General features: G+C 52.3%; 1 protein-coding gene across 7 annotated transcripts in view; it reads right to left on the reverse strand.

The window, feature by feature from the left end:
- The window catches only part of CD82 (CD82 molecule), a 52,582-nt gene extending 44,460 nt beyond the window's left edge, over positions 1-8,122 (reverse strand). For 2 of the 7 annotated variants that reach the window (XM_081063087.1, XM_081063083.1), the window contains exon 1: positions 7,466-7,575. Coding sequence is in view for 1 of the 7 variants with exons in the window: in XM_081063079.1 (XP_080919205.1) it covers positions 8,038-8,113 (76 nt within the window). In the remaining 6 variants the exon portion in view is untranslated. Of the gene's footprint in view, positions 1-7,465; positions 7,752-8,022 lie in introns of those variants that run through there. The other 5 variants (XM_081063080.1, XM_081063079.1, XM_081063084.1 and 2 more) reach the window with 5 other exon arrangements.
- Between the last annotated feature and the right edge of the window lie 6,434 nt (positions 8,123-14,556).

The following is a 14,556-nucleotide window of genomic DNA, read 5'->3' on the forward strand; positions in this document are numbered from 1 at the left end:
GTTGCTTCTCTGCTGCATATCAGACGCCCGAGGTCAAGGAGGTCGCTTGTGCGCGTGGCCAGCAGTGACCTAGGGCCGACCCACGCACGCACGCGCCACAGGGCCTCGTGCACCTCACTCTTCCCACTCCCACTGAGTTGGCATTTCCTCGGCCTGGGAGGATGTCTCCTCAGCCCCCATTGCGACAACATTCTAATAGTCCATCCCCTACGACAGTGAGTGGAAGAGTCACTTTCCAACCATTGGAGCAGAATCACTCGTCATCCCTATCAGCAACGACACATGAACATGTACTGAGTGTTTACTGCACACCAGGAATCATTTCAGGTGCCTTCCCTTTGCGGGTGGGAACACATATTCCCCTGTCCACTTGTTTCCACGATGAGGGACCTGTGCCGGAGGAACACCTTTGGCCTCGCTCCGCCCCTTCACGTGGACCAAGCGGTGGGCGTGCTCAGTGGGGCCCCGCCGCGGGAGAGCGCAGTGCCTGCTGGGAGTCTCCCATCAGGGCTGCTGCTGCTGCTGCTGCTGCTACCACGTGCTTCTGCAGGTAGCTGGCCCCGCTCAAAAGCCGCTTGTGCCAGGACAGGTAGCAGTGCCGGGGCCGGGCAGACGCTTAGCAAGCCCTCTGGGCCCCGCCCCTAACGCCACCTTCCCTGGCCTGCCTTCTCAGTGATGCTGCTGAAGTGTGGAGCTCCGTCCTTGTCAACTCTTTCCACTTAGTTCAAAATTCAGGAGAGAGGGTTTCCCTGCAAAACCTCAGTATGGGGTAAGCTCGTTCAACCGTCACAGCACTCCCCTGAATTAGGTATTACTTTCCTTGTTGTCAGCATGAGGAAATCAGGCCCGTCGGTGCCACTGCTGCTGGAAAGCTTGCTGAAAAGCTTTGTAAACGTCAGGCAGCACCCGGGGTGCAGCACAAGGGGCGCTGGGGGACACGCCCATCCCCGGCAGGCTCTTGTCTCCAGGCGGGGGACGCAGCCCCGCCCTCCACACACATTCCCGCAGTCTTTTGAGGCTTGACAAATTGATATACTCACCTGAAACCAACACCCCACCCCCTTTTGGAAAAAAAAAAAAAACCCAACAGCACACAACACTTGATTAACAACGACAAGCTCAATGCGATCCCAAGTTCATAGAATGCATTTTAGTTTAAGGACGTCGAGTAAGATTTTCGGTAGCTTTATTGTGTTAAGTGTGTCCTTTCTTAAGCATAACAATAATAGGGCCTCACTACAGAGGATGCAGAAAATAGAGGAAAGTAAAAAAAAATAAATAAATAAAGGTCTGTCATCTGATCTGTATAATCCCACTGGTATGTGTATATTTAAATGGATTCATCGACTTTCTGGCCTTGTTGAGTACAGTTGTCGGGGGTGGGGCAGCGCTGCCATTCTGTGCCTGAAGTGTCTCGGTGACAGTGGCTGTCTCAGTGCAGGAGGATGGGCCAGCACCCAGACGTCCTTTCAGTGAATAAAACCCTGCACTGCCCACGGTGGCACTGTGCCTCGTTTACAAATGCCAAGTGCAGCAAATGCAGGATAATTATATTTTTGCAGCCCAAGAAGGGTTGTAACTTGCCCGAAGTCACATGGAAAGGAAAGGATGAACTAGGATCAGAACCCAGGTCTCCTGGTCCTCAGACAAAGCTATTCACCAAGCTTTCCTGCCCCCAGAGACTTAAATCCTGCTTCCTAATAATAATAGCAACCCCACCAAAAACAGCTCATACACGGATAGCACTCAGTGCCAGGCACACGTCAGAAATGCTTCCCATACACTCATTCATAGCATTCTCAAACAACTCTGTGAGTTATGTACTGTTATCATTTTCATTGTAGATGCTGAAACTAATGCACACAAATGTTAAGACACTTGCCTAAGGTCACACCCAGCAGTAAAGTAGCAGAGGTGGGAATCATTCTCAGGCAGTTTGGTTCCAAAGTCCATGATACTGCCTATGGTTCCTTCCCCACTCTCCTGGGCCAAGCCCAGCTGGACCCCAGGCAGGGTTCTGGACCACTTGCGGCCTGAAGAGTAAGAAAACCAGTCTAGAGGGTCACCTCCCTAGAAAAAATCACTCTGCAACTTTACAACAGAGACAGACTTTGAAACCAGGCTTCCTAATGCCCAGCCAGCACTTTATCCATTTCTCTGCATCGACTCTATGAACCTAGGTCCAGAATTCTCAACAATTTCCAGCCAAGATCACTCCTGAATACATCAGGGAAAGTCAGGGGAGGGGCCCAAAGAAGGGGCAGAAGCCCCTACTGCAGGGAAAGCAGCCAGAGAGGGGAAGTGGAGGTGCTTCCCAGAACTTCCTACCTGGTCGTCTGGAGTGACAATATCAGGAGTGGGCCTTCTGGAGGGCACATTCCCATTCCCCCAGCCCTGAGCCCATGCCCTCACAGAGCAGTAGCACCTTCCACAAATAACTGCTGACTTGAAAGTGCCTTTTCTGGCTGAGTCAGAGTTCACTAAGGACCAGAGTGACCCCTCACCAGGCAGGGTTGGAGGAAGTTGAACTGTTCCCCTCTTAGGAGGGGAAAGGCCAGACCTCACAAGGAAAGCCAGAGCCAAAGCCCCAACTGAATCAATTCCAGGCCAGCAGACCTCCTCCCAGGTTCCAGGAGCCAGCCTAAAGGACAAGGCAGGGGCATCCAGACCCTGCTTCCTGGCTCCACCTTTACCAAAGAGTCACCAAGGATCTGGCACCAAGCGGGGTCCTGCTGGGCCGCCCTGAGGAGAATCACTTACTTATTCATTCAACCACCATTTCCTGAGTACCTGCTGTGTGCCAGGCCTTGAGCCAGGAGTCAGGATACAGAGATGGACAGGGCAGCCCCTGACTGGGAAGGTTCACAGAGACACTCCATAGGCCACAAAACAGCAGCAAAGAGGAAAGTACTCCGTGTAGACAAGCACAGAGGAGAGAGGAGAAGGGAAAGGAGGGGGTATGGAGAAAGTCTGCCATTGGCGTTCACACTTAACGTACTTCCCCCCTCAGGAAACTTAGCGTCATGTTGGGGAGGCCCGACTACCCCCAGGAAGAGCCGAGGAGCATCACACAGCCGGAAATGACTAGCGTCTTGTGGCACACACACACGCGTATGTTGGAGAGGGCCCACGCAGAAGATAGATGCTCTGGGGAATGTTCCTGGAGGCCTAAGAAGCAGCCTGGTACAAGCTTTGAAAGACGGGTCAGAGGCGGTAAAGAATAGCTCTCATTTATGGAGCACTCACTGTGAGCTGGGTATAAAATTGCCAAGCTTCACATGCACTTTTTGGTCTTATCTCACATTCCCCCACAAGGTAGTTAGTTACCATTATTACCCCCAATTTTCAGATTCAGAAACTAAGGCTCAGAAAGGGTCACACAGCGGGGAATGGGCAGAACCAGGATTCTGGCTCCAAGTCCAACTATTTACCACCATGCTGTATACCACGTCCCTATTCTGCAGACCGGTAGAAGAAGGTGCTCTGGTGGGGAGTCAGCAAGGGCGAGGAGGTGGGACAGATTGTTACATGTTTGAGAGGAGACACCCACTTCCACTCTGTTTTGAGAGCCTGTGTTGTGTATGTGTGTGTGCGTGCATACACACACGCATGCACGTGGGCGTGCGCTCCCATTTGCCCTCATGTACAAATGACAAATCCTGAGTCACAGAACCCCCCGAGAGCCAAGTAAAGAATAGTCCATTAGCAGAGCAGGGAAGGGAAGCCCAGGTCAAAGAGCCTGTAAACAGAGGAGCTGGAACTAACTTCACCAGAATACAGGCCTCTTCCCACCCCTCAGCTGCTTCTCCATGTCAGCACAGAGTGAATCAGCTGCTGACAGGAAATCCACCGTGTAGGGGGAACCCCAGGGGTGAGTCAGGAACTCGCCAGCCACCAGATACCAACTGGGCCTGTGGTTGGCCTACTCCTCAGAGACAGCATCAGGGGGAAGGGAAGAGAAGCAACATGTACATGTACCACACCGATATTTTCAACCTCTGCGCTTCCCTCCTGGCACCTCAGGTCTGTCTTAGAAGGGGAGAGTGGTGGGCAGGGCAGTTCCCACTGAGATGAGACCAGCCCCCTACCACCACTCCTGGCCCTGCCCTGTTCCACAGAGAGGCTCAGCTCTTCCCTCCCTCCTGCCTCTCCCAGAACCAACTCCTGATGGTTTGATGTCCTTGATTAAATCATAACCACCCCCTCTGAGTTTCCCATGGGCTGGAGGAAGTGGGTCTAACAGCTTGGAGCAAGGGGTAAAGGACAAGCCAAAACCAGGGGGTGCCAGCTGGCCCCAGATGCTCCAAATTGAAAGGAATACTCAGGGCTTGGCCTGGCTCATCCTTGTGCCAGGAGAGAGCTGTCTGGTCCTCAAGGGGGAACAGGAGTTGAGTCTCAGGGTGGTGGGAGGTAGGGGTTGGGAGTAATAGGGAGGAGAAGCTTCCATGCACAGGCTTAAAAGTGTGAGGCCTCAAGCGAGAGGGGACTGCCCCACATGGCAGAAACTTCAGAGGAAGCCTGGGGAACCAAAATCCACACCCCCACCCCATCCCTGTACATGGGAAATTTGTACCCCCACTGTCTAACCTCTCACCTTGGTCCTCCCTGGGTAGGGGTCTGAGGGGGAAAGCCACAGGCACTTCCCATCCACCCTGCTCCCAAACCTACCAGTGACCAGCTCAAGCGCTGCCATTTGGCCCAGGTGCTTCACCATGATGGGCAAACACAGGGACAACTTGGGCGGCTCCCTCTCTATCAGTCGTTAGCACTCATCACCCTCCCCACCCACCCAATCCAGCACCTTCTTGATGCCCTGCTGTGCACCATGGTCTAGGCTGGGTGGGGAACAGAAAGAAACACAGGGCGTACACTAGGACACTCTCTCCTCTCCCACGCTCTGGGTCCCCTCCCACTTCCCTGATGGTGCCTTTTCTATCCCCCAGTTACAGATATCTCCAAAGCCCTCCTTCCCTGGCACCACCAACTTCGGTTCATTACCCCTTGACCAGAGGGTCACCCACTCCAGCATGCTTGGCAGACTGCCTTTCCTGAAATGCCACTCTGACTGTGTCACTCCCCTACTCAGAAACCTTCAGTGGCTCTCACTTTCTGAAAATCAGATCCAATCCAAACATCTCACCTTGGCATTCAAGGCCCTCCCCGAGTTGATCCAACCTACCATTCCCCTTCACATCCCTGCACAATCTCAACTCTTCAGCCAGACTGAGAAACCAGGCAGTTTCTTAAAAATTCCCTGAATACTCTAACCTCCTTGCTTTTGCCTAGACATTTCCCTCTGTCTTTCTTGCAGCTGCGGAAAGCCTCTCAATCCTTATGGCTCACCCAAAATTCTACTTCCTCCATGAAGCCTTCCTGAAGAACCCTTTCACCTTGTCTTCATCAAGTCCTATCACAGTCACTGGTGCCCTTGTCTTAGTTCCTTCCCAGACGGTAAACAACTAAGGATGGGATCAACGTGTCATCGTTTATCATTCATCACGTGGGCTGGAGGCTGGTGGGGAGGATTTTCCAGTAGATGTTCAGTAAGCAGGGTTTGAAATGAACACCTACTCCCCCAACAGGCACCACCTACCGACCCTCTCCCTCCCGCACCAAACTCTAATCTCATGCCGTCCAAATGCTATAAGAGGGGAGTCTGTGACCCCAAGTTAATCCAAACTCAACCAGGACTTGGGAGCCCAGACAAAAAGTTCTGCTCAGGTCCCACCAACTCCAGTGTCTCACTTCTTCTGAGCACCGCTTCTAAGCACACAAACACACACACTCTCTCTCCTCCACATAATGCAGCCTTCAGTCAGACTCTGTCCCATAGTACTTTCCAGCTGGTTCTAAAGTGCAGGGCTCGTCTCCCCAGGAGATGCAGGGAGCCGGCATGCAGCATTCCATTCTCCTTCAGTGTCCAACCCTGATCAAACAGATAACAGGTGCCCACACTGCCCCTCAGCTTCAGCCCAAGCCAAGTGTGCAATAGAAGGGCTGGATTCAAGCCACCGGAGCAGTACAGACCCATGAAATCTCATTTAGCCCAGAACCCTGGGTATGACTTATCCTCTCCAGCAGGGGCATGGAGGGGATGGGAAGACCTCACTATCAGCAACTCAAAATGAGGGCAGAGCCCAGCTCTGGATGGTTCACCTCTGTATCCCTGAGCACCATTTAATATATATAGGTGCTCAGTAAATATTTTGGGGTTTACTTAACTGGACAGCTGTCAACCTCAAGCAATATTACAGAAAATTCAGCCACTCTTTGGTCCAGATGACACTCTGAACCCCCCTGCAATGGACAAGTGATGCTGGAGGCAAATAGCAGTTTCTGGCTCTCACAGGTCAGGAGGGGATGCAGCCAGCCTCTGACCCTCCAAAAACAGGCTCATTCCCAGGCAGGAAGCCAGCCCACCACCTGCCCATCCACATCAGAGCAGCTGTCTTGTGGTGAGGCCTCGCTGGACGCCTGGCGCCTTGCTAAGTACTGTATACCCATTATTCTATTAAGTCCTCACTACTGCCATTGGGTGCTGTTATTATCCCCATTTTACAGATGGGGAAACTGAAGCTTGGGAAGGGAGTGGAATCCAAGTCAGTTTGGGCCCAAAGCCCAAGCTCATGACCACTGAACTAGGCTGCCCAGCTACCATGACCCTGGCACAGAGCCCCCGCTACCACCAAGAACAGAAGCCTCCAGACCCAGGAATGAACCATGGGTACGCAGCAAGAGCCCCAGGCCCTGGGCTTCACTCTAGGCCCAAAGTTTTGCAGGGTTTTCACTTCTCTTGCCTGCTCACCCAGATGAGAACTTGCTCCCTGCTTTCCACCCCAGGCCTCCTGAGCCAAGTCACCTGGAAAAGCCCTTGGAGGGGGACAAAAGCCCCCTTGAGTTTCTGGCCTGAAGTCATATGGGGCTCTCAGAGTTGGGGGGAAAGGGAGACTGAAACCTTCCTGACTTGGGCTCCACTCCCCCTGGGCTTATGGGTTCAAGCCCCATCTGAATAAGTAGCATGACCTTTAAAGCAATTCGCTTCATGCTCACAGAAACTTTGCTTTGCTCAGTGCCACTACTCAGGCAGAGAAACTGCAGCCTGGGCAGCGCGATCTGAATGCCTGTGGCTGAACTGCAGTCGTTCTCACCTGCCAGCCCTCACCTTCCGGGGTTTTAGTGAGAAAGGGCAACTCCCCGGGCAAACGGGGAGTTCACCTGGTTCAACCTCCTCCTTTTACTGGAACCCGAGAGGTCCAAAGCCGGGTGGGGGGACGCGCCCCGGGTCACACAGCTGGTGCATGGCGGACCTGGAGAACTTAGGCTCCTTCTCACCCACCCACCAGCTGACTTCGTGGCCCGACCTGCCACTTGTTCCGAGTAAGCTACCCACGCGCGCTTTGGAAGTGGGGGCGAAAACTAACTTTGCTACTGGTTGTCCAGCCGGCCTCCCCCCGTCCCTTCTCACCTGCTGGCTCTGCTTTTTGCTCGGTGCTGCAAGCCTGGCTTCGCCCGCTCGCGCCCCAGTCTGAGTCCGACTGCGCAGCGCTGGGCTCAGTCACTCGACAGTGCCCCCCCAGCGGCCCTCAGGGAAAGCAACGGCCTTAGCCAGCCCCGCCCCCGCTTGAGGAAACGCCCCTGGCACGCCCCCTGGCTTCCAGACTCAGGTCCGCCAGCCCCGCCCCCGAGCGATGCTGGAACGTAGCCTGGCTCCTAGCCCGGCCAGGCTCCGCCCACCACGGCTTCCCTACTCTACCGCGGCCAGCCCCGCCCTGGGACCTGCTGCGGGTGGGGCCCCGCCCCCTGCCCCGCCCTTTGCCCCGCCCCACTGTGCCCTCTCAATCGATCGCGCCAGCCCCGCCCCCAGGCACGCAGTAGATGAGGTCCGCTTCTGGGCCCGCCTCCTAGGCCCTTTCTCTGGGCGCCTCCAGCCCCTCGGCCCTTCCCGGATAAAGCCTGAATCCCGGCCTGGCCCGGCCCTGCGCCCCAGCTCTGCTGGATGGGAAGCCCCTCTCACAGCGATACCTAACGGTCCCGCACCTCTGTCCTTCCTCGTACTTCCCAGGCCGCTCTCAGGCCGCTGGCCGTACCCCCCAGGCCCTCGCACCGCCCCCATCACATTCTCCTCCCCGCCTGTCCCGGCCCCAAGGCCCTCGTAGAGAGAGACCACGCCCCAGGCATGCCCCTTCCCTGCCTCAGCACCTTCCTAAACCTGCCCTGTCCTGCCAACCCCAACCCCGGCGGGCAGGCCCTGGCCCCCACGCTGGATTCCAGGGTGTGTCCGGGTACAACCTGGGAACCCGGAACGGCGTGGGAGCGGTTTGCCTTCCACGTCCCGACCTCTGTCAGGCGGCGGCTAGGGCCCAAGCACTTTTTGAAAATATTAACAGCTACCACCGATTAAACTCTCGCCAGGGGCTGGGCTCTATGCCATGTGCTGTAAAAACTACTGGCTCTTGAATTTGCACGACTCTATGCAAATACTGCCTCCATTTTACCCAAGAGCAACCTGAGGCTGAGAGACGGGAAGTCATAGCCTCTGAGTCTCACACTGGAGGTGAGTGGGATCCAGCCCCAGGCCCTGAATCACAGGCTAGATGCTGCCCCAGCCTGCCTCGACTGGCCGGCCCGTGGAGAAGCGGCCCAAGCCAGCCAGCTGTTGGGGCAGTGCCCAGCAAGCTGCCTGCAGTGACGGAGGAGGCCTGGGGTGATGCGGGGGGTGGCAGGAGGGGCTGCTGGCCTGGGCCCTCAGAGCTGGCTTTCTCCCTTGAGAAGAGGCCCAGAATTAAGATGGGCTGCAAAAGGTCTCCAGATGTGATTGGTGGCCCCAACCTGTATCCCAGCCTGTGTGCTAGACCCCAGGGACCAACCTCAGACAGGTTACCTACCAGGGCCATTCACCTGTGCAGCTGACAAAGCTTTCACTCCCATTATCTCATTGGCATCTCACAAGGATGTCATTGTGGGGATGGTATGATTATTACCTCCCTGCATGGCTGAAGTCGGGTGGGAACTGGATCCCAGCCCAGCACAGTCTCCCAAAGCATCGTCCTTGGAGCAGCAGCAGTAGCAGCAGCAGCAGCTGGGAACTTACTAGGAATGTGTGTTTTGGGGCCTCACCCCAGACCTACTGAATGAGAAACTGGGGAAGAGCCTAGCAATTTGTTTTAACAAGGCCTCCAGGTGATTTGAATCACACTCAAGTTTGAGAAACACTCACTGTTTAGCAAAATGGCGAAGAAGTTCGGGTGGTCGGACAATCACACAAACCAGGTAGACCCGTGGGAGCCTTGTGGCCCAAGGCAAGATAAGGTACTGTCGATGTAAGAAACATCCAAACCTGTAGAGAATTTTTATGAGTTTATTTGAGCCAAAACTGACAATTACCAGGAAGCAAGATCTCAAATGCTTTGGAGAAGGACAGTTTTGCAGTTTCTTTTATACATTTCAAATTAAGGAGGGAACTTGAGGAAGATTACATGAAGGAGGGAGAAAGGACAGGTGGGGGTTGGATTACAGGATAGTTACCAAGATTATGTGCTCTCTTGGGGGTGGTTACAATTACTGCAAAGGTGTGTTAACCTAGATGCACAGGAGCAATGGACAGGGCTTGCTGAAGACAAAGGTAAACTTTTCACTAAAGAAGTTATAGGCCTGGGGCATGACTACCCACCATGACCTGCCCAGTTAGGAATTTAGGATCAGATCACCCTGTGAGTTTACTTTCCATAGAACCGCTTTTTTGACCATAGTGCTTAACCTTTCTGTGATGAGCCCTTAAAAGGGAATAATAATAATACCAGTCTTGAGGGTAGCTGTTGAGAATTAAATGTGATACTGTTTATGAAGCGTTAGCCCATTCTTGGACACTGTGCATGCTCAATAAATGTTTTCTTTCCAGTAAAAAGTCTTCTTCATAGAATTTCCACACCAACTTGTTCTTCCCACAGAGGGACACCATCTATCCTGCAAGAGGCCAAGAGCCTAACAAGCTCCAGATGACATCAGTGCTGCTGGTCCAGGGACCACACTTTGAGAACCACTGTGCTAGTCTGTCCTGGGCTGAGTTCCTAGCCAACCTATGTAAAATGGGCATAAAGTGCTCTCCTCCTCTACTCTGGTCCAGGTCTCCTCCCCTCAAGCTGGGGGTGTTTGTGATGGTGATTGGCAGTTGGCAAAACAGCTGGATCCCATGGGCCCCTCCTTCCCCCAGGCAGACATTTGATCACACTAGTCTCATCTGCTACCCCTTCCTGTCTCTGCCACTCCAGATTAGAGATGGGGGCAGCTGTGGCAACATGGAGGGCTCTCTGCAGTCAGCTTCTGGAATTTCCCCCATCCTCTGCAGCCCCATAGAAGAGGATCTCGCTATAGCCTGGGTCACTGGTCCTATACCACAGAATGACCGTAGCATGTTAATAGTGCAAATTAAGGCCGACATACCTTATAGATAAATATTTAACAGACTGGAAAATAAAACATGTTTATTCTCCTGCCTTGAGAAATATTCTTTATAATGACCAAGAAGGCTGTGTTCAAATATAGAATTATTGGACTCTTTGGAATTCTATGCAGGAACATGACAGTGTGAGGTGGTGGGTCAGCCCTGACTCCAGCCCACAGCCCACCCACCCTGATTCTCTTCCTGGCCCCTTGTCTGTCCCGTGTCACAAGTGGCCTAGAACCCAGGCATGTGAACACCCAGCCCAAGTGCCCAGACTGTCCATACACCTTGCCCACAGCTACCACTCAGTCACCCCTCTAAGGGTACACACAGGGGCATGTTGTACCCCTGGAAGGATGGACCTGGTGCTTGTGTATGCCCTAAAACTGGTCCTGGGTCATTTGGCAGAGATTTCCAGGGGTTTAGAAACCTAAAGCATGAGTGGGACACAGGTGACCTCTTTTGCCCATGTCTATGCCATTTGCCTTTTTATACCCAGCACCTATCACAATGCCTGCACAAATTGAAAACTTAAGGGACAGTCATTGAGTAGATGTGTGTCTGAGTTCTTTACTGAAATATCCTTTTGGGGGCCGGCCTGGTGGCTCAGGTGGTTGGAGCGCCGTGCTCCTAACGCTGGAGGGTTCCGGTTCGATTCCCAAATGGGCCAGTGAGCAGCGCCCTCTACAGTTAAAATTGTGAACAACAGCTCTCCCTGGAGCTGGGCTGCCTTGGGCTGCCGCCTGCTACCGTGTGCTGCCTGAGCAGCCAGTGGCCGGCGTGAGTGACTGGCAGCCAGCGAGAGCTGCTGTGAGCATCCGACCGACGACTGGCGACTGGCTGCCTCAGCCCGGGGTGCACAAGGCTCCTAATACCAGGATGGCCCAGGGAGCTGTGTCCTATAACTAGAGTGAGAAACAACGGCTTGAACTGGAGTGGAGAAGCGGAAGAAAGGTGGGGGAGGTGGGAGAAGGTGGGGGAAAGAAATATGTTGGGTTGTTTCTCCCAGCATTTCTTCTCTTCCAGCAGGAGTCAGAGTTGTCATGGCTCACCCTGGGCATTTGGCCAGGTACAGAGCAGGGCTGCCTCGAGGGAGAGACTACTTCCATCTTTTGTGAAATTCTTCAGTTCATTCAAAGGTGAAGCCAGGAGGTCTGGAGGTGGGAAAAGGGGCAAGAAGAACCACTCTGGAAAGCCTTGAGAGAAGATATCAAATGGCCAACTTGGAGACAGGGGAGCTCCTACGGCAAGACCTCAAAGGATATGGCCATGGCGTTCCCAGCTTCTCAGAAGAGCCCCCACCCGAAATGTGGCCCAGGAGCGGTGGAGCCAGAGACCTGAAGGTTCTCGTGGGCAAGAACTCGGCTGTCCGGGTCTCACTGGTGCCTGGGCTAGGTGAGGCTCCAAGGCTTTTACCCAACTCTGGGGGGAAGGCGGGAGGGAGGGAGAGTGCTGCATCTGTTTCCTGTTGCTCTGTAACAAACCACCCAATCACTTAGCCAGTAAATCTGCCATTTCAGGGGGATTCAGTGGGACAGGCTGATCTGTGTCCTGTGCAATGTCAGTTGGTTGAGTTGCAGGTTGAGGATCCATTCTCAAAATGGTGCCCTCACATGGCTAGCAAGTTGACGCTCAGCCAGAGCTGGAGACCAACACCTCCGTTCTTCTCCAAGAGGCTTCTCTGCAGGGCGTCCTCATTGCAAGACAGCTGGGGTTCAGGAGCAGAGAACAAGCTAGAAGCCCATGGCATTTTCTGACCTAGTCTTTAATCGTGTGGCATCGCTTCCTTTGTATTCTATTAGTGGAGACAATCACAAAGGCCCACCCCGTTCAAGGGAAGGGGACATCGTCTCTCTGTCTCAATGAGGGGGTGGCAAAGTTCTAGAAGAGCTTGCAGGATAGAAAATATGGTTGCACACATGCTTGCTGGCGAGGGCTTCAATCTAGAAAATACACCCTATTCCAAATAGGTCCTCAGAATGACGGGAGTAGAGATACCTCTGATGAGAATTAAGAGGTAATTAAGCTGATTTAAAGAAAGAGGTAGATAATATTTCTCACACAACCATTTGTGCATGAATGAATACGTGCCAAGTGGGCAATGAGCCTTCAGTACTTGAGTTTTTTATCTTCCTTCTTCAGAGTTCTCAGAATGGAGTTAGCACCTCCCTCCCCTCCACCTGCACTGTTTCCTTAAAGTTATACATCTAAATAGCACTCATTTGATCCTCATAACAATGACCCTATGAGGTGCAGACAATTATAGCGCCCGTTTCCAAGATGTAGAAATGGAGGCACTGAGAAGTTAACTTACCCAAGGTCACAAAACTAGTAAGTGATAGAAAAAAGAGAAATGAAAGTTGATAGCCAACCTAGTTTTCTGTCCCAGAAACTGAGTCCCAGGGGAAAGGCCCAAGCTGGGCAGGACATAGGTACCCAGATTCTGAGCACCCAACAGAGAGCCCCATGGTCTATCCCTAAAGGCTCACACTGGTCAAAAATCTCCACCCCCCGCCCCCAGAGTCTTCAAAGGACCCTGCGTCCTGTTAGAGAAGCAAAAAGAAGGCTGGTCCCTTAGCACAAGTCTGCCCTGCATTTTGTTCTCTTGCTGAGTCTCTGGCCCGCAGGTGGTTAAAAGCATTTCCTCAAACCTGGGTTTATTGCTAAGCATGATAATTCCTGCATTTGAATAGGCTCAGCAGAACCCCAACTTTGACTTTCTTCTCCAAAGGCCTGAATGAGGATCTGGACTCGAAACCCATTACAGCTGGGTTGTAGCTGGAACAGGACCCAAGTGCGCACCAAAGAGACCGAGCCATTGATTCCTTCCAGGCTCAGTCATTTAAGGAAGATCATTTAGACCCCTGCTCTGACCCACCCGCCCCTGCTACATCTGAAAGTCCAAGGGTTAATCCCACCCAGCCCTGGTCTCAGGGGGCTTTCAGCACAGTGGGGAAACTGACCCATAAACCAGTGCAGCGGTGCCCTGCGATGTTACAATAACAATAGCTGAGACACTAACAATAATAGCAGCCTTCATTCTTGTTTTAAAATAAGCTGTTACCATGTGCTAGATATTTTAAAGATGAATTTGAGTATATTTAATTAATTTGATAACTAACATTTGTATCGTACTTCACATATTATGAAGTTTTGGTTAACTATTTGAAACTATCAAATGATGTCTTCCCATCGATAATTCTCTGCTACACCTGTTATTTTCACTTTTTGGGGTACCAGCCCAACCCTGTGATAGGGGTTGGGTACTTCAGTCATGAGCCCACACTCCAATATGTGCAAATTTATTCATTTATAATTGAGACGTATGCACTAATTTGCTAGCCATTTTGCATCCTTTGAACCATACACAAAAACAAAATTTAAAAAGACAAAATTAAAATGTTATTGAAAGCATTCAATATATACAAAACTAAAAATAAAGAAATTCTATTATTTTTCTCCTTGAACTCCAGTAGATCACGTTGGGGACCATCTACCATGGCCTCCATTTCCACAAGGAAGAGTTATTGGAGCAGAAAACAGAGAAAGTGCCTTTGGGCAACACTTTTTCAGTGTCTCAAGAGATTCATGAGTCCCTGAGATGGATGGGGAGATGCTGCAGAAAGGGGATCAGAAACGGGAGTTCTCAGATCTGCCATTGGGTGGAGTTGCACAAAACCAGGGTGAAGTCCCTCCCTGAATTAGCCCAAGGTTAAAAAGAACATTGCTGTGGCCCAACAAGCCAATGTTGTGGACCTTTTCCCATTGTACAGCTGAGAACACCAAGGCTCGGAGAGTTGAGTTGAACAGGTGTTGAATTTGTCGCCAGCGTTTCAAAATTAGGAAATTTCACATGAACATTTAAATTCACAGCTTCTGTTGAAAAACAGAAAAATCCGAACAGCCCAATGTGTATTCTGACAGGGCAACAGTTGGCTAGGTGTGAGTGTGGCTGCCCCTTTTAATTGTGATCTACATCCTCCAGCTGGCCACAGTCCCCACCACTCCCTATTGCCCACCCAACCTGCTTCTCTCATTTCTGTGACCTGTCTGGTCCCCGCCGTCCCTGAGTTTGCAATCCTGGTCTCATCAGATACCGATTGAATTGGCCTTCA

Source organism: Rhinolophus hipposideros, assembly GCF_964194185.1.
Source record: "Rhinolophus hipposideros genome assembly, chromosome: 10".
NCBI lineage: Eukaryota > Metazoa > Chordata > Mammalia > Chiroptera > Rhinolophidae > Rhinolophus > Rhinolophus hipposideros.